At 41.9% G+C, this 24,942-nt stretch overlaps 3 protein-coding genes across 6 annotated transcripts in view; 2 read left to right on the top strand and 1 right to left on the bottom strand.

Annotated features, from left to right (window-relative positions):
- The first annotated feature begins 864 nt into the window (after window positions 1-864).
- On the top strand, window positions 865-15,028 carry ankle2 (ankyrin repeat and LEM domain containing 2). Of its 3 annotated transcripts, none has more exons than XM_068310385.1 (13): window positions 865-906; window positions 3,392-3,903; window positions 4,829-5,023; window positions 5,140-5,324; window positions 6,593-6,781; window positions 6,881-7,003; window positions 8,010-8,073; window positions 8,376-8,555; window positions 8,667-8,769; window positions 9,417-9,612; window positions 9,849-10,711; window positions 11,388-11,519; window positions 13,163-15,028. In XM_068310385.1, exons 2-13 carry the CDS (start codon window positions 3,402-3,404, stop codon window positions 13,371-13,373), a joined length of 2,943 nt encoding a protein of 980 aa, XP_068166486.1. In that variant the 5' UTR covers window positions 865-906; window positions 3,392-3,401; the 3' UTR covers window positions 13,374-15,028. The 3 variants fall into 3 exon arrangements, with proteins under 3 accessions (XP_068166486.1, XP_068166485.1, XP_068166484.1); XM_068310384.1 differs by having other exon boundaries at window positions 895-975; XM_068310383.1 differs by lacking the exon at window positions 865-906 and adding an exon at window positions 1,931-2,050.
- Window positions 15,029-15,499: 471 nt separating this feature from the next.
- On the bottom strand, window positions 15,500-18,810 carry pgam5 (PGAM family member 5, serine/threonine protein phosphatase, mitochondrial). 2 transcript variants are annotated; one of them, XM_068310173.1, is made up of 6 exons: window positions 18,328-18,810; window positions 17,729-17,901; window positions 17,502-17,627; window positions 17,124-17,212; window positions 16,277-16,410; window positions 15,500-15,980 (listed from the first exon to the last, which is right to left on the bottom strand). In XM_068310173.1, exons 1-6 carry the CDS (start codon window positions 18,555-18,557, stop codon window positions 15,830-15,832), a joined length of 903 nt encoding a protein of 300 aa, XP_068166274.1. In that variant the 5' UTR covers window positions 18,558-18,810; the 3' UTR covers window positions 15,500-15,829. The 2 variants fall into 2 exon arrangements, with proteins under 2 accessions (XP_068166274.1, XP_068166275.1); XM_068310174.1 differs by having other exon boundaries at window positions 16,277-16,407.
- A 724-nt stretch (window positions 18,811-19,534) lies between these two features.
- zdhhc8b (zinc finger DHHC-type palmitoyltransferase 8b) overlaps window positions 19,535-24,942 on the top strand; it is a 67,905-nt gene continuing 62,497 nt past the window's right edge. The window contains exon 1 of the mRNA XM_068310172.1: window positions 19,535-19,834. Coding sequence (XP_068166273.1) covers window positions 19,731-19,834 — 104 coding nt within the window. The 5' untranslated portion in view covers window positions 19,535-19,730. The remainder of the gene's footprint in view (window positions 19,835-24,942) is intronic.

Below are 24,942 nucleotides of genomic sequence, written 5' to 3'. Positions count from 1 at the left end.
TTTGCTCAGGCTGTAAAATGTAATATATTTGTGTGCAAATCCTTATTGAAGAAAGTTTTATTGTAAAATAAGTGAGTTATACCAACTGACATTGCACACAATGTAAGTAAGACTTAACACAGAAAGTTGAAAGATGAAGTAGAACTCTTAACAGCGGGTTTGAGTAGCTATGGTTATTTTCTGTTACATTGGTTATATACTGTACAAAAAAGATTACCCCTCAGTCAGATGTTATACTTGTTTTATGGCTGTTTTTTGGCTAAGGCAGAAGTTAATTGTTTCCAGAGGTTAATATATAATTAGACTTTTTGTGTGATTGTAAAATCAACATAATAAATTATAAAATATAATGGAATGAATCATACAAATTGTAATTCAAAGTCAATTATCTGGTACACCTGCAGTAAAGGTTCAGTGTATAAGGGTGATGGGATGGAATATGGATTGTAGGAGTTACTGTGCTGTAACTACTGCACTGGTGTTCATTCCCATGTCAGAAAACATCTTTTAATAGCATTGTATGCTTATGAATTCATGGATGACTCTGTCTCATGGTTTGTATGCGTTTTGAGAATAATACTAAACTATTCACATACTGTACCGACAATTTTGATTTTGGGCTGTATACACAACGTCTGATTTTTAACATTGGAATTGATTAATTTCTGTATTTTAAATTTGTGTTGGGAGTTGTAACTGTATTCATCATAAAATTGCACTATTCATCTGTAATCATAGTTTGTTCTTATTGAGAAAAAGGTAAAGACTTCTGAATGTAGTTCCGTCTGGTTGACGTTATTTTGTTCAGGCACTGTGTTGGATGGACACGGGTCCTCGCTCTGCATTTTGAAACCGTCGCGGTGAGAAGACACCTAGCAACAGTAGCCGGGGCGAGAGGAGGAGGAGGTGGGCACAGCATGCTTATAGTGAAAATATTTACACAATTAACTTTGGTGCATGTTATTTGTATACGCGGTAAGGATGAATTGTGTCTTAATGTGTTAAAATCATACTGTATTTCTCATCGGTGACCTAGGTGATTATCTTACTTCCTTGCTAAGTAGCTAATGACTGTTAGCATACTTGTCAAACTCATCTACTGACGATTGTTGCATGGTGTCGGCTCCTTCCATTTTCCTCGCTTCCGACTGCAATGGATAAAAATCACTTCACGTTTGGTAACTCTTGTAATGTTTGCGTAAGATATATTGTCTTTAGACGTGTAATTTTTTGCCTGATTAAGTTGGCCTGCACACACACAGGTTTGTGCCATCACAAATATACTTTAGCACTGCGTTCGTGTCAGTACTATATGTCCATCAGTGAGTCGTTTTTATCCTAGTTAAACAGGTCAGCGTGTCGTTAAACGTAGAAAGGTAGACACGTTTTACGTCGTTTTCTTTCTTTGGAGTAGTTCCGTATGTTTTACGAAAACACAATGCTGCCTTCACAAATTACGAAAATAACGTAAAATTAATACTCAAAGCAAGGCTAGCCAACTTTCTGGCAGATTTACTTTGTTTCTGATGTGCTTTTAAATAGAAAAATTTAACAAGTAATTTAACAGGGATTTGATTATTTTCTAAATACATAAAGCAGCTGTAAAAGTTATAGCAAGAACCACAGCAAGTTGTTTTGAGTGTTTTCTTATGAGACATTTGTCATTGGGTCAAGTGATCAACGTGATACAAAAGTCACCGCAGTGTGGAATGATTTCAGCGGTGGTGTTTCATTTTATATAGTGGCATACTGACGTTGTGTATTTTGAAAAATATCAAGTTAAACGATCCTCAGTATTTTAGACTGACACTTAGAGAACCACTTCGTTTTAGCCGCTACCCGTCACCTTCAAGTAGTGTATGCGTGAGTTTTCCCACTGGTCTAGAATGCAGCGTGCGCCCTCCCTTAGAACTGAGCATGCGCAGAACACGTTGTAAACAATGAGACCATACCAGACTGCTTCTAGCTTTGTGTCTATCCAACAGTTTATCTTTCAAAACTAACAACAAATTTCCCCAGCTCTGCGTGTGTTAAATGAAAATGTTATTTGGTAAGTATAAGTGAATATTTCTTACTAGATGTCATCACGTAGACTTTGATTTTTATCGGCATCATCATCACGAAGACGTATCAAATTTGTTACGTTACAGCCTGAAAACCCACCTCGAATGACATACTTGGGCGTGACAGCATGCGATTGAAACGAGGAATATAATTGTAATTTAACCAGTATTCTGTCAGTTGTAATCCTTAATGTTCCAACCCCAATTTCGTTTTCTACTGTCAGTTTAAATCTTTATTTGGCAGTTTCCCTGAAGCTAGTTTTGTCAGGCACTATCCCCGGCTGCTAAAATTGACTTGTTGGTTAGCGAGCTAGCTAACATCTGCTTGTCCAACATTAGTGTTTGTTCTGATAAGATCTAACATGATGCATTGAATTTTACGTCAATTTATATTTGCAAATGACTTTGAGTGCATCCGAGCTGTGTAAAAGATTTGTGTAGCCTACTTAGAAATACTTGACACTTGAGGTAAATGGTTTTCTTTTTGGTCAAATCAATATGTACAGTATTAGTTTTTACAGTGCCTCGCACCTTATCAAGAAAATAGGATGGCATTTAATTGATGATGCAGACACAACGCGACTAATTTTGTGAGAAAATAATTGAAAACTGCTATGTTTGCGTGCTGGTTTTGTAATGAGTGAGGATATATTGTACACAAGCATATATAGTAGATTTAATACCATTTAATTGAATTTTAAAAAAACAATGCTGATGGTCGAAAATCTAAAACAGAAAACCTAATTTTCTCATCATATTTATAACAATATAAGCAGTATATAACTACTGTAAATACTGCAACTGTAATTTTAAATTTTTCCTGAGCAAACCTGTGGCTGTAGGACAGAACACTACTTGGCTTCATCAGTTCAAGGCCAGTGTAGGCCAAAGTTTGGCATATGGACTGCTAGCTGGAGAGGTGTCAGTTTAATTCCTGGGCACTGCTAACACTCCCTTGAGCAAAGCACACCTAACTGCTCCCACACTGCCATAAAGCTGCCCATCACTTCACCATCTCTCTCTCTCTGTGTGTGTGTGTGTGTGTGTGTGTGTGTGTGTGTGTGTGTGTGTGTGTGTGTGTGTATACTTTAGGCCTACATGTGTGTAACCCACTTGAATGAAAAAATAATTTCTTTTGTTCTTGTTCAAAACTATTAATTGTATTAATTGAGATTACAACATTGTGATTTTGTTATCTCAATTTTGATATTTAGTTTACAAAATGGGGCGGGGGTGTTTAAAGGGACTAATGCTAAGTGTCAGAGATCCCAATTTAATATTTTACTGTCAGTCAACCATGCTGAAATGAATTCCTGGATGTGTTGTAGGAGCCGAAGCATGGAGGCAGTTCTGAGCAGGCTAAGGGGACTAAGTGCTGATGAACTGCGTGAGGAGTTTGCCCGGGCAGATGTCAAGTGCGGCCCAATCACAGCGACCACCAGAGCAATCTTTGAAAGGAAGTTAGCCCGAGTCCTTGCTGGGCCACAGAGCAGTGCCACTGAATCGGACAACAGTTCTTCAACAAGTGTCCCAGGTAGTGCGTCCTCTGTTGCCGGCCATGACAAATCTGGGTCTTGTGCCACTTCAGTCGTTGCCCCCAACAATGCTGCAACAGGCAGCGACCCCACTGAGACTACTAGTGAAGAGTTGGACTTTGGATACAGTGTGGGTCTCAACCCTCCAGAAGAAGAGGAGATCTCAGTGAAAACAACCACAGACAATTCTGCTGAAAGCACTAACTTTCAGTGGAAGGCAGACACCTCCTCAAAGCCAGCACAAGTGTCTCCAATCTTTTATTATGGAGTATGCCCACTGTGGGATGAGGTTTTGGCCAGAAATGGTAAGATGCTCATCTTGTTCCTTGGATTGGTGTCGTGCAGAATTTATTGTTGTAAATATAGTTTGTAGAAGTTGAATTTGAATTTGGCATTATTTGTGAGGTGACCTTTAAGGCTAACCTTTTAATCATGACTAGACCTCATATGTTTTTGGTATTCAAATTTACTTTCACACAATCAGAATTTATAGAGTACAGTGGTTTTTTGTATAAGCATAAAAATCCAGCAAAGTAAGATGCTGTTTAGTTATTTTAAAAACTGCTCAGGAAGCCATTAGTTGATTTTGTTTTTTTATTTTCTCATGTGTTTAGCCACAGAAAGATAAAATCCCTCCCCATGGGTCACTACATTTCTATAATGATAGAACCAAATTTGTTTCATGATTCCTTTTGAATCTTTCAAGAATTTTGCATGTCAGATGTCAATAGTTTTGAAAGTTGCAGTTCGATGTTAAAAGACTAAACTTTGGAAGTGAATTCAGTATGAGAAATCAAAAGAAAAGTAAATGAGAAGTGTGACTTCAAATAACCCATGGCAGAAACTTCCAGAACTGGTTTATGGAACCGACCAACTGCTTTCACGTATCTGCCTCTCTTTTTGATCAGATAGCTGATTTTTGACCACCACCTTCAATACTGTCCATGTCCAAGATCCTAGCTATTATCATGATTTGTTTGTTTATTCGAAATCTCTTCTCCATTTCATAATGTCTGTATTTGTTTAGGAGAACATCCACATTTATTAAAGTGGATTACAACATTTCTCGTTGTAAGCAGCAGGGGAGTATGACTGCCTGTCCTCTCCAGGATAGAATATTGATCTGCATTAATCTTAAACTAAATATCAACAGCAAAAATTGACAAGACAAATCAGATGCTCACAATGTTGAAGTTGATAAGAAACTGATTCAGTGTTATTGTTTTGTAGACAGAGCACATGTGTACACAGATAAGAAAGATGCCCTTCAAGCAGTAAAGATGATGAAGGGCGCCCGCTTCAAAGCATTTCCTAACCGTGAGGATGCTGAGAAGTTTGCTAAAGGAATCTGTGATTATTTCCCATCTCCCAACAAATCCACACCCTGTGTATCTCCTGTCAAACCAGGTCTGGCCATCAGTAAAGGTAAGCCTATTAGATGTGTTGAGACCTTTTTGTGAAAAGCATTTCATCAAATGTGAAGAAGTATTTGATGTTGACAGCCTATGCCTATTGTGCACTTTGTCTTCCGTCTGCACCAGACAACATGGAGGTTGATACCATCAACCGGGAGCGGGCCAACAGTTTCAAGAGCCCACGCACGCAGGACCTGACTGCCAAGCTGAGGAAAGCTGTGGAGAAGGGTAATGAGGTGGACTTCAGTGACCTGGTGTGCAACAACCCACGCTATCTCATCGGCTCAGGAGACAATCCTACGATTGTGCAGGCGAGGACATGTTAATTGATAGTGTACTTTTGTGTTTGTAATTCAGATTACTGAGCCAAATTCCTAAATATAAGTTACATAACACCAGTACGCAAATTGAGTCAGTGTTGTTTGAACTTCTTTTCCTGTTGTTTTAATCCTTTCTTAAGCTCTTTGATATTAATAGTCATGTACAGTATAGTCTCTTTTGGAACATTGCCATTTTTTGAGTGATAAAAATCTTTCCTAGATATGCGCTGACCTTACAGAAAATTTTCAAGCTTGTTGTTGAAGAGGCAAAGCCAGATATATGTCCTGGGTCTTTGATCATGATAATTTTTGTGTTTTTTAAAGCTATGCCACGTTCGGTTGTTTGGTTGCATTTAGTAAGTTCAAAAATATATCAAATGTTGAGTGATAAAACTGTACCTTAAAGCAGAGGTCCCCAACCCCCGGGCCACGGACCGGTACCAGTCTGTGGGTCATTTGGTACCGGGTCGCGCAGAAAGAAAAAGTAATTTGCATCCGTTTTATTTATTTCGGAGTCTGAAAAATGTGACCGGTTACCAGCCATTACCCCTAAATTAAGCGCCCACAACTGCACCAGCGTTTTGGATTTAAGTCAAGGCAGATTATCCTGCGATCGCCCAAAAATAATCAAAAACCCTGCTTCCATTTCCAAACTTCTGTCTTTGTGAAGTAGAATTTTCTGCAGTGACCGTAAAAAAACCAAACTGCGGAGTAGACTGAACGTCTGGAACATACTTCAAGTGTCATTGTCTCCTGTTACCCCTAGATCAGCGGTCCCCAACCACTAATTCTAATTATTGTAATTATTATTATTTGATTGACTTGTTCACCTTTTTATTGGAAATGATCAGTATTTCTCCTACGTTGAATGCACTGATTGTAAGTCATTGTTTCAAAATAAACCTCATCAGTGCAGTCACTGATATAATTATTAATATAACTATTTCTTACAATTATTTCGTTTACAGAGATGTTGATTATCAATTTATGAAAAAAGGTTTATTGTCTGTTGATGTCTGCATTTTACATAAACCACTGTGGATGAATTATTAATTAGACTACAGCTGTCCTGGCATCATTAACGATTATCGAGCAAATGAATGCCGGTCCGTGGCGCAAAAAAGGTTGGGGACCGCTGCCTTAAAGCACAAGGTCAAATTTTTGCTTTTGGATGGATTAAAGCATCCTTTCCTGTCAGCAGGTGATTAAAGAGAATTAAATCTTGACCTTTCATCTTGTTGTTCCATTGTTTTTTTCAGGAGGGCTGCCGGTACAACGTAATGCATGTGGCAGCCAAGGAAAACCAGGCAGGAATTGCACAGCTGCTGCTGGACACCTTGGAGAACCCAGAGTTCATGCGACTGATGTACCCTGACGACCAGGAAGATATGCTGCAGAAACGTATTCGCTACATTGTAGATCTTTACCTCAACACTCCAGATAAGGCTGTAGGTTCTTTCGCCTGACCGGCTGAACCACATTCAGATCACTTCAAAATAAAGTTGAAAGGTTGCAGCCTTTTTTATCTTGCTTGATTTGTTTTCCAGGGTTTTGAAACACCACTTCACTTTGCCTGTAAGTTTGGATGTCCAGACGTGGTGAATGTCCTCTGCTCACATCCTGACATTGATAAGAACTGTAAGAACAAGGATGGCCAGAAGCCTTGTGATGTAAGGAGTTTCATTTATTTTGGACTCTTATCAGTCAGTTTATCTGTATTTTAAGTCCTTTGGAGCTAAAGGATGAAGCATTTGGTGTCAGAATCTTAAGACGATGTGAACCCAAACAATAAATGTTTAGACATTATAAACCAAGTTTAACAAAATGGCAAACAAATGATGAAGTGATGTCATGACAGGGTTCATGAGGAAAGGGTGCCTGCCTTTCTGGGACAAGTAAAATGCTACAGTGACCTATCAACCTCCCTTTACACAAGTGTTAGAAAAGAAATAGACACACATGTGTTCTGGAGCTGATATTGAAAGCAGAACATGACAAGAGAAAGGTAGCTTCTCTTTTTATTCTGACTGCCATAAATGTGATAATTTAAACTTTTTGAAGGAGAGCAGGTTAAAAATTACGTTTAGGCGAGTGTATTTCTTGACCCACAAAAACATCAAACTTCAACAATCAGCAATTACTCAGGGTCATAGGAGAGTCGGAGCATCTTTCATTGTCAGCAATAAGCTGAACTGGTGACCCCAGTGTTGGGTTCTCAACTTGAAAAGTTTTATTAAATTCCATCAAAGTCTTTATGTCGTACAGCATCTTACAACATAAAAGACAGAGTCTGGACACATGTGGATGTAAACTGCACCTCGACTGGTGGATTTAGTACTTGTCTAACACTCATTTATCTCGGTAACCTGAAAACTGAGCAAGACAGAACTAATGTGGGGATGTTATTGTTACTGTGGGAGCACAGGACTGGCAGACACTGACGTCCTGCTAGAAGTGGATGAGGGGAGGTTCTGTTATGCTTACTCTGGTTGCTTAAGCGGTGACCTTTTAGCTTGCTTTATAAATCTTCTGGCAACACTTACCCACTGCAATGAGATGGCTAAACATAGATGAGCACCAACAAATTCTTCCCCCCTCTAATCCAACAACAGTTGTATGTTGTCAGCTGTACATACATTCCCAACTGTTACGTTTTTTTTTTTTTTGTATCAACAGCTTATCTGTAGCAGAAAGAACAAAACTCAAGAAGTGAAGCAGAAGATAAGTGACTATTTAGAGGGTAAGGGCACATGAAGCCATTTATTGAAGTTTCAAACACAGAGTAGCCTGTTTAGGTAGAATGAGCATGTTACATTACCTGTACCGGAGTGTTAGATGTTAAATGCAGAACATTGTTTATATATTTATATAATGTTGACTGTAAAGTGATTAGGTTGAAAAAGTTAAAGTTTGGACGTTTGAGACTATGCCAGCAGGAGGTTTGATTTCAACTCGTGGATAATGTTCTGTCAAATGCAGTGAATTCAAGTCACATCCTCCCAGACGTGCGACACAGCCTTAAACCTTTCCATTGTATCGCAGACCGCTGCTATATCCCTTTGCTGAGGGCAGCTGATAACACCTCTCAGCCCGTCATCGGTGCCCTGTGGTCACCTGAGTCGTCGGAAAGCCTCTCGCTGGTCCAGCAGCATGCCAGAAGCCCAATTGATCCCGTGATGATGGTCACAGCCTTTGCCGGTCCTCTCAGCCCTTCAAAAGCAAGTTTCTATCCAATAACCTGTCTGCCTTTCCAAAGGTCCATTATCACATCACTGAAGTGCATAATCAGTAATATTCTATGAACAGAACAATGTCTTCCTTTCTTACAGGCAGAGGATTTTCGGCGGTCTTGGAAGACGCCGCCCAGAAACCAGGCGGTGCTCATCCACCACATCCTTAAGTCCGATCCCAACCGTGGAGCAGAGAGAGTGGGCAGGTGGGCCCAAAGCCGCCCTGTGTTCAAAAAACAGCGATATCGCTTGACTTGAGTTTGTTAAATGTTGTTCTTAATCAAATCACATTCTCCCTTTTCATTTATTCAAAGAAACAACAGTTAATACTGTATAGCTCAATATTAATAAACAACACAACAAACAGGAATCTGTAAAATTACTTTGCAGTCAACTCATCTGAACTAAGATTGTTTTATTTGTTCTATATTACATGGTAGCTGTAAACTCAAAACATGTAGATGAGTTTAGATTATTGATTGCCGAAGTGACCCCATGGCAACTGAATGCATGTCGTCAGTCATAATATCACAGTTCAAAAACATATCAAGCTGATGCCAGTTGAAAAGGGAAAATACAGTGAGACTATATTATTGTGTAGCATAAAATAGTCTCTAAAATTGCAGGTCAATTTTAGAGACTTGAATCACTTTTAACAAGGACTGTAGGATTTACAAGGCTGAAAATTTTTCAGAATGTTGTAGTTAAAATTGCAGCAATAATTTCTGACTTGTATGAAGGTGTGTTTGTACAAGCTGAATAATCAGTTATCTCCACATAGACGAAGAGGGTTACAGAGATGTCATTGAAATCTTCGCATCAATCTACATGGTAGTTCATCCTTTATCTCCAGAGACCTGGCTCACGGGAGGGGGTATCCATGGGCTGAGTACTGGGACTTTCTGGACAGTTTTGTGGATCTGTCATCACCGGACGGGCTGCGAAAGCTGGAGGAGTATCTTGGCAAGAAGGATTTCATCCCATTGTTCCATGAAGAGGCTGGGGAGAATGAGACCAGCAACAGGTTCAAAACCCCCTCTCCAGGTAAGGTCACCGGCAGTATTTCAGGAAAGGTGGAGATTGCGAAATTGACTGCACACAAATAATTTTTCCTGATTTGTTTCCTTTATTTATTCATTTCTGTTTTTTATGTCTATTTTCTCAGAAAAAATCTTGTGTCACATGACATAAGTATAGACTGCATTCCCTCCTGTCCTTATGAATAATGTGGTAAAACTTGCTCTGGTAATGACCTTATAATTTTTCATCCCTTTCTGCAGGTAAGCCCAAAAAGTTCTGCAACTCCATCTCTGTCGGTGCCTTCCTGGATGAGGGTGATGACATCAGCCTGGAGGAGATGAAGAACAGACAGAACGCAGCGCTCACCAGCATCACCTCGTCTGCAGCATCCAAGGACGGCCTAAAAGGGGCAGTGGGGGGCCGGGAGTTCCACATCCTGCCCGTGGCGCTGCATCACCGTGGGGCTGACCTGATCGAGACGGCAGCCGAGCAGGACCTGCTGTGCTGCTGTGACGACGGCCTCCTCTCCCCCGTCGTCGTGTGCAAAAATGAGGTGTGCTCCTCCTCAAGAGACAGGACTCACAACGGAGACAAAGTGACGTCTCGCACCTCCCCTTCTTCCTCCATGTTATCGCCCATTTCTAATCTAATGGTGGAGTTTGAGCGCATGTCACTGCAGGAGCCGCTGGACAGCCCCACCGTCTTTAGGGAGAGGAAGAGCAGCGGTGGGAGCTGGCAGAGGGAGACCCAGGACTCCTTCACCTCTCCTTCGGCCACAGACCTGAGCTCTGGGCTGAACCGGCTGTCTCTTGGTCACAGCAGTCAGGATGGCAAGATGGTGGAGAATCCAGACTGGAGAACAGAGGGAGGAGTGACAGAGGAGCGGCACAGCAGTGGCAGCTCTGATGAGTACTTTGAAGCTGAGGAGAGTCTGGAAGTGCTGAGCAGGACTAGGGGATCAATATCAGGGGGGCGCAACTTCTGTGCTAGATCCAAGTCATGGGACCATGGGGGGAGGGATCTGAGCAGTTCGGGATCTTCTGGAGCCTCCTATAAGTCCTTAGATAACTCCAACGAATTCCTCCCCAGAACCCCACCCCACATTAGAAGAGGACTTTTCATTGATGGGTGAGTCACGCTGGTTTCCCAACAGAGGCCAGAAGAGATTTCACCTGACATGTTAAGCTGTGAGATACCAAAATAGAAAATATCCAGATTATATTTCAGACAATGAGGTGTCCCAGTCCTCAGGCTTATTCCAAGTAGAAATAAGCAGAATGCTGTCACTCTCTCTGTCTATGCAGTGTTCTTTCCACACATAGTGTAGACTCCAGCGGGGCAGACCGCAGCGGTACAACACTGTCCTCTGAAGTCCAGAGGCAAATTCATGTACAGTCTTCTCTCATCAACTGACAATCACACGTTAGGTACAGAATAAGTACAATACAGTGAGGGGTTAGTGCAGTTGTTTAAAGCGCCTGATTTGTGTTATGTCCTTCAGTGCATTTTATTATTTATTGATTTTATTATTTATTATACCTACCAGTGGGGTAGGTAGGGGACTTGTGTGTGTGTGTGTGTGTTTGTGTGTGTGTGTGTGTGTGTGTGTGTGTGTGTGTGTGCGTGCATACGTGCATACGTGCGTGCGTGCGCAATAGGGAATTGGTTATTTACATTCACCTTACGTAGCTTTTAGATGTTGAAACAGCAACAAACCCAGTGTAAAACTATTTGAAACTGCGTTGGAGAAGTCACGGCCGTCTTTTTAAAACAGACCGGATGACTTAATCTTGTTTTTCTACAGGGATTCACCGACCAAGCTGGACAGAGAAGTGTTGTCAGCGATCGAAGACATAGACATCGACCCCCAGAAGTATCCCAGCATTCTCAAATGGAAGAGCACAATAAAGACTTACTCAGCATCAGACATGCAGAGGTTGGTAAGCTTAGCTCACGTGTTAGTTCAGTGTACAACCCTGTTTCTAGAAAGGTTGAGACTTTGTGTAGCATGTAAACAAAAATGGTATGACATGTGTAACTGAAAATAGCAGAGGAACGTACGCTTTCTGTCGCTCAGCTGTGACATCTGGCCGTGATCTGCTTTTAACGTAAGGACAACCCTGAGTTAGAAACCCTGAGTCTTTTTCTGAAAACATTGATTTCAATGAAACCCCAACATGCTCTGTGCATCTCATAATTTATCTTGTCATTTTACATTCTATTTTTCTCCGTTTTCTGCATGTTTGAACTGAATTCTTTTCATTTAAGTTTGCTCACATCTAGTTATGATGATAATACTTTTATTACTTTTATAGGAATGTGCACACATTTTCTCTTTGAAATTATACTTAATTGGTTAATATGACTCCAGAAACACTTTGTTGGGACAGAGGTAACAAAGTACTAAAAAAAAATCTATAATATATGTTACTTTAGTGTGATTTATCAATGACAAGAAAAATGAGTGTGTACTGGCAGGATGGAATGGGTGGAGAAAAGTGTCAGGTGTGATAAAAGAGTTTCAGCTAAAATGAAAAGAAAGGTGTACAAAACTGTGGTGAGACCAGCGATGTTGTTTGGTCTAGAGACAGTGTCACTGAGGAAAAGACAGGAGACAGAGCTGGTGGAAGCAGAGATGAAGATGCTGAGGTTTTCTTTGGGGGTGACCAGGATGGATAGGATCAGGAATGAGTACATCAGAGGGACAGCACATGGTAGAGGTTTTTTGAGATAAAGTCAGAGAGGCCAGACTGAGATGGTTTGGACATGTCCAGAGGAGAGATAGTGAATACATTGGTAGAAGGATGCTGAGTTTGAACTACCAGGCAGGAGGCCTAGAGGAAGACCAAAGAGGAGGTTTATGGATGTAGTGAAAGAGGTCATGAAGGTAGTTGGTGTGAGAGAACAGGATTGGATGGAGGCAACTGATTTGCTGTGGTGACCCCTGAAGGGAAAAGCCGAAAGGAGAAGAAGAAAAGAGGGTTTTTTTGCATCAGGCTGCAGAAACGTTTGAGCTTGACATGAGGGAGTAGAAATGAAGTGGGGCTGAAACTGTAAATTGTGCAGGCCCACTTCATTTTATGTACAACTTCCTCTCAAATATTCTTGTGCTGACAGAAGCTCCAAAGCTTCATGAGAGTATTCAGACATTAGAGCTTCAAGCCAGACTCCAGACACCAGGGAACATGAAGCTGTATTTTTACAGCTGGTCTCCACTATCCACAGGTTTTCAGGAGTTGGGAATGAAGAGTAACACAGGAGGGATGGAGCATTATTTTCCAGAGTATCCATCTAGAAATACAATGTTTAAAGTTTTCTCACTCTTCTTGCTTTTCAAGAAGCAGAGTTAGATTTTTTTTTTAGTGACATAAATATGCTTTACTGAAGTTTTCTAAATGCAATGAAAATATTTAAATTTCAGAAAGTGACAAAATCTGACTTTTCACTCACACAATGGCACCAGAATGTGATGTGTGTTAATGTACACAATGAAACTCTTCACCAGGCACAGGGATTGTTTCAGCGCTTGAGTTCAAACTGTAAACGTGACCATTGTGGTTGATGTTTTGTCTCGTCTAGCTGGCCAAGCCCTGCGGCGGCAAAGCCACGACTCAGGATGCAGCATCAGACTCCTGGCTCCCCCGTCAGCAGCATGATGTCGCCCATGGGACGCTTCAGTCCCGCCCGGCACACCTCCTCCCCAGACTTCAGCCCCAACCGTTACAGCCCTGCCAATGCTAGCTACATCCAGCGCATCCGCCTCAAGCACTTGAATGAGCCACCGGTTTAACTGCCCCAATTCTCCCCCCACTTGCGGCCATCCCCTCCTCAAGCCCTAACTTCCCCCCTCCCCCAGAGCTCAGAAACCACACACCTGACAGAAATATGCACAAGTGTCTGGAAGATTTGTAATAATGGTGTATGGTACAGCTCCTATGTAATACAGGAAATTTCGTCACGTTGAATTGTGATGTACACTCAAGACTTTTGAAACAAAAGAAACCTGGATAATTTATGTACTGTATGGGTGTGGACCATGTTGAGTTGATAGTAAACGTTATTTGTGGCAATTGTGACACACCTGTATCATAGCCCAGTCGACCTTTTTGAATCCCATGAACACAAAGTCCTCCTCCCCAAGTGTAGTTCATCACTAAAACCTTGGTGTGAAACCCTCAACAGGATGCTCTCATTTAAGATGATCTTAAAAAAAAGTAAACTGTTTAAAATATTTTAAAGGTTATTTTTTGTATGTTGGTCAGTAGCACAAAATTTAAATGTTTTTATTAATGGTGTTAAAATCAACTGCCATTTCCTATGTTCTCTTCAGTTCAGGAATATGATTAATTTTCCGAAGTGATGGACCGGTTCTCTGTCAGTTTGGATACTCTAGCACTTACATGACATATCTGGAGACGGAGAACCGACTGGCTGTGTCAGTCACAAGTAGATTATGGCAAAGTTAGGAAAAAAGACTGAAATCTTCCATGTTTTCATTTTGTTCCTCAATAAATTCAAACATTTTTCATCTTTTCTCAGCGGATCCTGGACATGTCTTGACTTTTCCTTTCTGCCACTACCGGCGGCCTTAGACTGTACAACTTTTATTTTTCTGTCAGATTTGTCTTTCATTCATAAGCATCTCCCACAGTGTGAGTATGAACCGAGAAAACGTACTCATCATTAGTGAAGTGTGATTTCATGTTTGTGGTTGTTGAACCTCACGTTCAGTCTGATACCACGTTAAAGCTGTATTAAGCGATCTGACCACTAGAGGGCAGAATGACAAGACAACTCTAATATTGATTCCAGCTGAAAAATTGCCTCCTGCTCACAGGGGTTTGAAGTCCCAGCAGGACAGGAAGTACTCAAAAGCATTCTCACATTGCAAGTAGTTTGAATCGGATTTATTTTTGACATGAGCGCTTAATAGAGCTTTAAACCCCAAATGTGTGTCATGAACCTTCAAATGGCTCACATCTAATTTGCAAAACACAATGCAGGCTCTTGAAGTTCACTAAAACATGGTCAAACGTGGATGTAAAAACAAATTCCTCCCCGAAATTGTTTAATTTCTCTGCTGTATGAGTGCTTACCGGTTATATCGCGGATGGATAAAAGCCAGCCATTTTGAGTATTAAGATTGTCATGCTTAATTGGGCTTAGAGAAATACTGAATGTACAATGTTTTATGTCCTTTAGCTGAGTGTACACTATTTCAGTGAGAAGATTGTATTGTCATCCTTGTGCTCTCAGGTGACAACGGATCTAATTCTGGTCTCAATGTTTATGAATGTGGAACTTTGCAAAAATGCACCTAAAAACTTAAAACATGCTTCTTGTGCTTATAACATTCAGTGCTTTATTAAATTAACTTTCATGGTGGAATCTTCTTTCTGTATGTCTAAACTTTGCTTTCAACTAATCAATAAATAAATCATCACACCGTCTTTACCCCAGTGTCCGTGTCACTTTTTGATACTTCACTTGATCTTGCAAATTGTGGAGTATGAAAGTTGATGCTCTGTCTGGAAATGTTTTGTTGGGTACAGCAGTTTTTCTTTAAATTATTTTTCTCATTTTGGGAAAAAGTATTTAACTTTGGACACTTTGGATGTACAGTGTAACTAAAACAAATTTTTACATCTCAAATTGCACAATCTTTTGCTACAAACATTTTTACCTTAATTTTTTCCATGTCCATGACAACATGGCTAAAATATACACAGGGCTGTGTATTTTTTGTTCACAAATACATGTATACCAGGAATGATACATAACATTTATCTTTTCAGCTTGTTTGTGCAAAAAAGTTTGTTAGTTTTTTGTAGGGTATGCACTTCCTGATTGTTTTATGGTAATAAAATCTATGGTAACATATGCAAGAACAATATGACAAGATCAGACATTCACGTTATTTTATATTTATTACAGCTGCACCACACAACACGGTCCTATCTTCAGCGTCCTGCTTTGATGTAAAGCTGAGAGCACGATTTACAACAACTAAACAAACACAACTTTTGGTTTAAAAATCAGTCATTTGTGTAAAAACCCTGTTCAGGTAGAGTTTCTATGCAGCTCTGAATCATTTCTGCTGGTATTCAATAACATAGAAGTAACCAGAGAGCACAACTGTGGTTCAAATACAAAATATTAAACAAGACACTTATTGAGAAAACTGAGCTTTAACCAACCAGTGGCCTGACGGTTGGATTTAGTCCAATACTATGGCGCTTTGGGTCATCAGGTTCGTGTTAGTTTGTCTGGGGGCATGAATCCTGCGTCCCCCAGCGCCCGGAGCCCCACCCTGCCGCTAGGACGGATGGTGAGCCACGTGATGCTGCCGTTGTTCAAACCCATACGTAACCAGCCCTCTGGAGGAAACTGCAGAGCCCTGGGACAGCAGAGGACAGATGAGCTGCGGCGTGTGAGCATCTGGATACTGGAGCTGCAGGATCTTTACAAATTTGACTAAATGTGTATGAAACTGATTAGTAAGGAATCAACATTGTATATGTTCTTTTAAGAATTCTGTTTAGAGCATAATGACATGTGAAGCATGTAAAGAAAATCCAACTTAAGACTAATAACTGCCACAAAGTTTGAACATAATGGTTAGCAAAGCAGGAAAGCCTCACTCTGGCCTCAGCTGAACAGTAAGCACCGAGTCAGTCAGCCGGCTACACAAACCTGCAGACAAAATAACGGATGACATTGGCATGACACACGATGATCTCATAGCTGTCCTCCTTCTGCTTGGGGTCAGCCCGGTGAATGTAGCGGCGGAAGGCTGCCTCAATGCGAGCGCCATCTTCATGGTACTGCTGGAGGATGGCAGAGAGGTTGAAAGCCGGCTTTGTCACATGAATGTGTTCAGCCTGAACCATCAGTCAGTCTGACTACATGAAGCTGCAGTGCATTGGAGGGAATGCATGAGAAGTGTTATTCTTAAATGAAGCCAACTACAGTATATGGAAAACATTACATTCAGAGGTTAAATCAGTATTCCAGAGAACTGCTAAACTGCTTTGTTGGAAACACTCGTGCCTACATGACATTAAAAATTCAGCTATGTTGTAAGTCTTTCGGGGTAAAAACCAAACACATTCTTTTTTTACTCCTGTATCCTTACCAGAGGAAGCTGGAGTAAACAAGGTGTTTCTAAAGAAGATGCACATTAAAACTACTGTTTTAAGGAAGACGAAAATACCTGCTGATTAAATATCTTTAGAATCGGTATGTGACAAAGCCCTCATAAAATACAAAAAGAAGCAAACTATCAGATTATGTAGCAATGAAAATGGCAATTTAACTAAATCAGAAATAAAAATATTTAAAGAAGCTATCAGACTTCTTTAAAGAATGGCAGCTCTTCCTGCAAAAGACGCTGATGTGCTGGAGAATTTTAGAGGGTGTGAAACTTGAGATTTGATTGGACGTCTACACAGGTATGTGACCAGCAGGAAAAGAATGAGAACTAAAGTGAACATCGGGTCTGCAGCCCCCTGTTCAATTGTTTGGGAGTCGCTTCTCTCACCACAGCATCTGGCTTCCAGTGAGGGACAGGCGGAACTGGTTCAATAGGCGCCCCTTCCCTCAGCAAATCACAGCTCAGCAGCTCCACCCCTGGAAGGCAAAATTTTTTGCATTTGTAACAAAAAGCTATATTTCTGTGCAGAGATCAGATTGCTAAGGTGTGATATATTTTGTACTTTTGTAGAAGTGGTAAGATCACATAAATTATCTGTAAATAAAAAACAGTGAGAAACCTTACTTTGGCTGAGGACTACTTTAAACAACCAACATGTTCTAAGCACTAAATATAAAAAAAACATGAATTCTGTTACAAACAGTGAAAGAAAACATTTGACTGAAGAAGAATCGTCAAAAGTGTCAACTGGTATGTTTCCACTACCTGAAAGGTGTTTGCTGATGATGTGTGCAGTCTCTGTGGCCCTGGCCATACTGGAGTGGATCAGAACATCATACTTCAGCCCCAAAGCTGCCAACCGCTTCCCCGTAAAGTCAGCCTGCTCACGACCTGGAGGAGGAAAGAACGGTCACAATAATCAGCTGCACTGTCAGGGACAACAACTGGTAAGATAACAGGGTCTTCAAGGTGATATAGTCTCTGATAAAAACCTAGTGGAGTGAGGATCCTCTCTTTGTCACTGATTCCACTCAGGTTGTACTGGGAGTGTCTGATGAGGAGAATGTTGCGTGTAGCTTTCGGTTTGCCGTTGTCCTGCTCAGAGCTGGGGTCTTCATTTGTACTTTCCTTCTTCTTGCCATTGGACATCAGAGAAGGGTCTCTCCTGTCAAGCCAAGGTGATTAAAGCTTAGATCCGGCTTCGTCTCACAACGGTTAGACACAGGATTACTGAAAAAATTTATATCAGGAATATTTTCGGCGGACACCGTAACTGTGATGTAACTGCATTCTATTAATATTTTGTAATTGTGACGTAACGATTTTATTAGACTTTTACGCACTTTGCATAGCACTTGACTGTGACCCAGAGGCCTGGTGATCTCTGGGACACCTGTGCTCCGTCCAGACCTATTTTACTGATGTTCAATGAATCTCATTTTAAAGGAAAGCCGCACAATGGCTTTATAAAATCATACAAACTTTTCACGTTTGAGTTCTTTACGTCGGAAAAAGCTGAAGAAGGAAAATGTGGGTAACATTACGGGACTAGTTAAACGGCCAATCTTGCAGCATATTTGCGGGTTCGTACTTATCCCAGTTGTAGTCCCACGTCTGTCCGGCCGGTACAGGTGCGGGGCTGGCAGGTGTGCACGCGGGGTGCGCAGCTCGAAGAACCGGGAATCTTGACCACCGACCGACGGCATCGCCGTGCTCTTCACGGAAGTACTCACGGGAGTCGACGGCGGCAGCCGCTAACACGAGGGCGGCAGAGCCACCGGCGAAGCCACAAAGCAGTTTTAAACTTTTCCTGTAAGACATTCCTGCCAGCTACAACGAAACCAAATTACCGGGGTTGCTAACGCTAGCTAATCAGCTGGTTTTAATTGGTTTCGTCTGCGGGGTAACACAGAACCCCAAAATGTGTGGCTTTATTTTGCTAAAAAGGATCGAACTAGTAGAAGTATAGTCTCACCAACAGGAGCACAACACGCGTGTCGTGAACTAATCCGGGCGGTGGCTCTTAGCCGGCATCTAAAAATACAGTCTACATAGAGTTGGCTAACCGGAGCGCACTAACACAACGGTGGCTCATGAGAGCCAAAACTGTTGGCTATCGCGTATCGCGTTAGTCCCGATATGTGCCGCTGGAGGGCGCTGTGACACAAACCCACGAGCAGGAGGGTCTGTAAATCCGACTCAACTACTGCCTAAAGTAGTAGAGTGGCTGTGGCAGCATCCGAATGGTGACATTAAGGCATTTAAGTGGGGAAAAAAATAAAACACACACACACACACACACACACACACACACACACACACACACACACACACACACACACATACTGTCTGTGTGTGTGATATGTGTGTGTTGTGTGTTGCCAATTTAATCTGCAACGCTAAACCTCCAAGAGGAGAACACGTACAGTATTTGGAACAGGGCTGCTTGATATATAAACACCGTAACGGATTAATAATAATAATAATAATAATAATAATAATAATAATAATAATAATGAGTTTCAAAAAAGCGGCAATTATATATTTTAAACTTTGAGTCTTTTTTTCCATTAATTTACGACACATTTCTAAGGGCCGGTGAATATTTGCAAAAAGGGGAAAAAAAAGCAATTTTACAGTTGTTGAATTTTGCGGACCGGATGAGCTTCATATGTTCAAAATATTCCAAACACGACGAGAAGATCGTTTTCTTTAGAAGACACTTGGACGCTTTGCGGTGAGGCTCCACCTTTTCATGCGGTTCAGTGACCTCACCAGTGGGCTGGATTGAAGGGTGGGATTTCTCGGCTTTGGGAGATCGGTGTGTATTCCTGCCTCTCTTCGCTGGGATCTATGCGGCTGGAAGACAGCGAGAGACGGCGGACCGGTCGTTCCGTTACTCCCCAGAGAAAGGCCCTCACGCTACGCGCTGGATCCCTTTTCCACATGCGACTCCAATCGGAATAAATAATTGAGGAATGTGGAAATTACAGAATGCCCAACAGCGCTGGAAAGAGATTTAAACCCACCAAATACATCCCGGTGTCCACTGCTGCCACACTCCTGGTGGGATCGACCACTTTATTTTTCGTTTTCACGTAAGTTTGCATCGCTTCTCATCGCACTGCATGTTCGCTGTGCTCTCAGATGAATCGGACAAGATTTAGTTTGCACAGCGCCAAGTTTGCACGCGTGGATTCGGTCACAGGTCGTGGGCTTTTCCAGTCAACCTCCCCCGAAGGGGAAGCTCGTAGCGGTCCAGAAGCGCGTTGACACACACCAGCCCGCCTTCCTGTTCCAGCCTCAGGGACTCCTCATAGCTGCGAGGGAAACTTCCAGTAAACCGTGGAAGTTATACGTCGCTCCGATCACGCAGGAGACCACAATTTAGGCCGCAGATGCTCACTTTCCACTGAGGAAATGCCGCAGGGAGGAGTTGGTTCATTAAATAGCCCCAGCATGGGTTGTGTTTGATTCCAGCGCAAACAAACTGGAGAAACATCAGAGTCATTTTGAGGTCGAGTTTATAAAGCAGAGATCTGCAGGAGGCTCCAAATTAAGTGCATGCAGTAATTTAGGGTTTCTTGTGGAGGATGTGGGGCCAGAAGGTCTTTACACCCCCAAACATAGATGTGAAAACCCACCCAAGGTGAGTGTCTGTGTTCTGACAAGCAGGTGCCGGGGCTTCAGCCACACCAGCTGCTAACAGAGTTTTTACGTTGTCATGAGGCCATCAGCCGCTATCACAGCCAAGACAAGAACCCCCACCTACTACACCGCTCCTCCTGGGCTGCTGCTTCATGTGAGCAAGGATAATGGCTGGAGGAGAAGAGACAACAGCAGACTTAGAGACGTCTGCAGCCTGAGCCATCAGGTCCACCTAGTACGTTCAGATACAGGTGAATGGATTGGCCATGAAATCAGACAAAACCCTCAGGAGGTCTGGAAATCCGTTTTGAATCCTCTGACTGGAGCGGACACTGTGGGAATAGATCATCCAGCCATTATCCTGTTTGAAGTCATTTTGTGTGCCAAACTATGAATCCTCAGCCTGCAAGGCTGGAAGGATTGATAGCATTTTAAAAACCTTGTGTTCCTCATTGGTGTTTGGATTTGTACGTTAAGGGTTTTTGATCCTTTTCATTTTAAATAAATCTGCCTTGGTTGCACAGGTATGACACAGTTATTCTCTTGTATTAGAGCTGTTTTGTTGTATTAGGATCAGTTTTGGCAGACATAGGAACTGTGTTTTCCACAATGTGAGGAGGATTGGCAGGTCTGTGACTAAAGGAGACATATGGTGTGTGTGGCGGTAGGCTTGATTCTAGCTTTAAAGATCCTGATGCTGCTTTGTGGACCTTCTAGGGCTCCACACAAAACGAAGGCTATGACCTCCAATCCTGGATGTAAGCTGAATGTGTTCTACCTCAGTAAGAACTTCAGATGGACTGTTTGGAAGAAGCTGAAGTCAGTCATTGAAAGTATTTTTAGTGCCTCTTTTGCTGTGGTTTTTTCTTTTCACATTAAGGTTCGTACCCCAGCAGATGGTTCCAGGTCGGGGATTAAGACTTTACTCTGTTGCTCCTTCATTTCCCATTATGAAAGTCCAAAGGGTTGAGTCCCCTATAATGAAACCCCTGGGGAGCAGTAAACTAGGCCATGCCTCCTCATTCTCAGAAACACATAGAGGGCATTATGTTGAACCCAGTCTAACTGTGTGTTTGACTGGAGTCAGCCACACATTCACCGGGCACCGGGAAGGGGGGGGGGGGTAAAAAGCACAAAGAGTCAACATTGCTGTCGCCTTCATTGATTGGCACTATTTGGCAGCCATATGCAGGGGTTAAAACTACTAACCCCTCATAGACGTTCCTGTAGAGCTCAGTGCCAGGAACTCAAATCTGTATTTATTCCTGGACTGCAGTGTGCTAAAGGTCCTAATGCTGCCAGAGGGCCATTGGGTGTCTCACAGGCGATGGAGGACAAGACACGGGGGCCAGCACCAGCCAGCCCACACACGGCGTTCATGGTGTGTTAGGCTTACTGACGCCTGCCAGTTTGTGTTTCCCACAGAGCTTGAATTAGAACAGAATTATTTATACCTTCACACCATGACCACAACTCGCCACCCAAAATATCAAGGATAAATTGAGCTTTTCATCACGGTTGCTACCATATTATATATTCCACACATTTATTGTGTAGTACTTTATGCACCTCACTTTACCTACATTTGTCCCAGCTCTGTGCAGTCGATTTGAAAAATCTGTCTTTTAGTTTCTAGTAATTTCTCAGAAAGACTCTAACACAGGCCTTGACCTTACGCCAAATGAATAACCTGCAAAGGAAGCGGAACAGCCAAGCCTTCCAGACCACACTTTGGAGTACACACAGGAAAGATGAGTGGAATCATTCAATTGATAATCCAACGTGACCCACAGTCAGCAGATTTGATGTGAGGAGGCGACTTCAGAGTGAGGTGGGCGATGGGGAAGGATGGAGCCCTCACATCACTGGGCTGAGAGCAGCGCTGCACACCAGAACAGGCCCGACAGGAATCTAATCTCTAGCTTCCACATCTGTTTCCTCCTTTTCACTGTACGTCCATTCAATTGTGGTTCCTTTGTATCTTACTGAAAGCATTGTTTCATATCTGCGCTCCAGCCAGAGGTTCTTCAGGGGATTTTTGTTGAGAGTGCGGAGTGGTTGACATACGGGAATGAGGGGCTGAAGAGTAGAACAAATGCTTTATACTGGAGTTTTGACACCTATGTAGCACCTGTGTAGCATCCGTGTAGCAACCGTCTATCATCCGTGTAGCAACCGTGTAGCATCTGTGTGGCATCCGTATAGATGATTAATTATAAGAATCTCTGTTTTGACAGATAAATGTGGGATTCTACAGAACCCATGGAAACTCGGTTGTCTACCAAGAAATTTGTTAAAACTTAACTTTTCATTTTGATCCTGGAAGAGATGCAAAATCCTGTGTTTTTACTGACTGTAATGACTTCAGTGAACCTCTTCGTTTAATTTCCCCTGTGCATTTGGCTCTACCGAACAGTCATGCAGCATGGCGTCGATGCAGGAATACAAACAACTATCAAAATGTTAAGAAATTTAACCAACCTGGCTGCTCAAGATGACCTCTTTTGCCATGTATGATTTTATTTTATTTTTCCTGTGTGTAAAGAGCCCTCTTTGTTTTGGGATTATTTTTTCCCTGACTTAGTAAGTGAAGGTCTAAAAGTATAATCAAATGTGTTTCCATTGATGCTTATACACATTGTGCCTGTTGTTTGACCCGCTGTTGTGTTTTTGTCGAGGACTTCAGTAAACAAACATTAATGTCTTGATGCTTGGCGTTTCTGTCCGTCAGAGTTGGCGTGGCCCCAAAGGCTTGGAGAGGCGGCGTGTCTGACTGGTGATGAGTTCTTGGCTTGATTCGTCCTGTTTATACTTGATGTGTGAGTCAGCCAGTCTGTGCTGCCTGTTTTAAATATTACCCATGTGACTTTTGGTCTGATTTGTGTTTGGTTTGTTTATTTAAATGTGTGATTGAGGATATTGCCAAGTTGAAATGTCACAAGGGCACGAGCTAAGAGTCCACGGATGAGTCATTAATACGCCCTGTGAGCTCTTTGAGTGTCTCTGCTTATGAACCATCATCTATCACTTGCTGGAACCAAGCCTGATGTAATGTTCAGGTACAGCACTCTGAGAAATCAGCCAAACTTTCCGACACACTTACACGTCTTTGACCTCGTAATGATCCTTGTAAAAATATCCCATGATTCCCACGAGAGAAACAAACTTAAGCTCTTGAGGCACATCGTCTACACTCTTCTTCAACTCCTCCCTCCTTTCTTCGTCAGACTTAATTTTTGGACTCTTCCCATGCTGTCTTAGTCTACAGCCTCAGCTAAGGCAGATGGAGAGCTTTCCTGTCCTCCTGTCTCACAAATGATAAGACTATCTTGATAAAAAGTAGCTGATGGATGTTCACATTACCAGAGCTAAAACACTCCTTTGTCCTGTAGATAAAATCCGTGTGCCACAGTCTCTTAGTTGTTGAGATAATCGGCTGTGTGTTTTCCACCAGGGATAAAACTGGCAACAGGTGGGTGGGGCATGACTGTCGTTGTCCGATTAGATAACGATGTAATTTCTGAGGTAATCCTTATCCATCAGCACAGGGTGGTGTCACTTTTGCCCTCAGAATGTACCTGAGGTGACAGGCAATAGTGAATGGAGTAGTCATTTTGCTTTGAGCTGGAGAAGATAAGGCCTAAGTCACAGACTGACCTTTTTATGTGTGATGATTAATGGCTAATTCTTGCGGTGGTTTGTGGCTTACCACATGGTGTGTTGCCAACCTTTAAGATTGTCACATGATGTAAACCAATCCCCTGCTGCTGCAGCTTCAAAGTCTTCAACAGTCATTCTTTGGTGAATATTTGGTAAGCCAATCTTTCCAAACATGCAAAAACTATTAAACCACAATTATTGACTAGGATCTACAATCCTCAAACCCAGAATGTGAAGCTTAAGTCAGTGGAACTCGGTTCAACTTGCAACTTATTTCACATTGTACCTCTTTTGCCATGATGCAGCGACATCCAGTCTATTGTAGATCACCACTACTCAGACACTTAACTCTACCCATCTTAATTTCCCTTTGGAAAGATTTGAGATTTTAAATCTTAAAATCTTAAATCTTAAGCATATGCAGAGACTCTTGCTGATTATACACGCGCCTCAGGATTCCCTGAGAGAAAGCCATGCATGAGAAAGGGTTCAGCTAATAGAATTAATTTGAGCGTATTATAACGTGCGTTCCATATGTTAATGAACTCATGCTGTAATCACAGGCTGTCTCTCCCGCCATTGTCATTCCAGAGTTGTGTAATTCACTAATCAGTGTCATCAACATTAACAGCTCTCTCTTTAGTCCTCATACATTTTCCAAACCAGATGAGAGTGTGCCTGTAAGCATGTTTAGTACAAAGGCGGGTTTTTGGCGAGTGACTCCAGGGCTCACATGATGATAGGCTGGCTCCAATTAACCAATTTTCAGAGATATGTCTCAGCACTGGATTCCATTTAATTCTGCAATAATATCCATGAACCCAACATCACTATTTTGTTACTACAGTCCCTTAGAGTTGGGTATAAAGTCCTCAGAGGAAGATGTAGTGATTTAATA

This window comes from Antennarius striatus, chromosome 3, assembly GCF_040054535.1.
Source record: "Antennarius striatus isolate MH-2024 chromosome 3, ASM4005453v1, whole genome shotgun sequence".
In the NCBI taxonomy this organism is placed as follows: Eukaryota; Metazoa; Chordata; class Actinopteri; order Lophiiformes; family Antennariidae; genus Antennarius; species Antennarius striatus.
Note: the sequence above shows the minus strand (reverse complement) of the source record. Positions and strands in the feature narration are given on the sequence as shown.

What these genes read in the sequence shown, in the direction of transcription:
- pgam5 (XM_068310173.1), bottom strand. Translation starts at nt 18,557, where the DNA reads ATGTCTTACAGGAAAAGTTTAAAACTGCTTTGTGGCTTCGCCGGTGGC. An exon ending in TGGGACTACAACTGGGATAA is followed by an intron (nt 17,902 to 18,327) that starts GTACGAACCCGC and finishes TTGGCTTGACAG; the next exon opens with GAGAGACCCTTCTCTGATGT. An exon ending in CATCAGCAAACACCTTTCAG is followed by an intron (nt 17,213 to 17,501) that starts GTAGTGGAAACA and finishes TTTGCCTTCCAG; the next exon opens with GGGTGGAGCTGCTGAGCTGT.
- ankle2 (XM_068310385.1), top strand. Translation starts at nt 3,402, where the DNA reads ATGGAGGCAGTTCTGAGCAGGCTAAGGGGACTAAGTGCTGATGAACTG. An exon ending in ACAATCCTACGATTGTGCAG is followed by an intron (nt 5,325 to 6,592) that starts GCGAGGACATGT and finishes TGTTTTTTTCAG; the next exon opens with GAGGGCTGCCGGTACAACGT. An exon ending in GATAAGTGACTATTTAGAGG is followed by an intron (nt 8,074 to 8,375) that starts GTAAGGGCACAT and finishes ATTGTATCGCAG; the next exon opens with ACCGCTGCTATATCCCTTTG.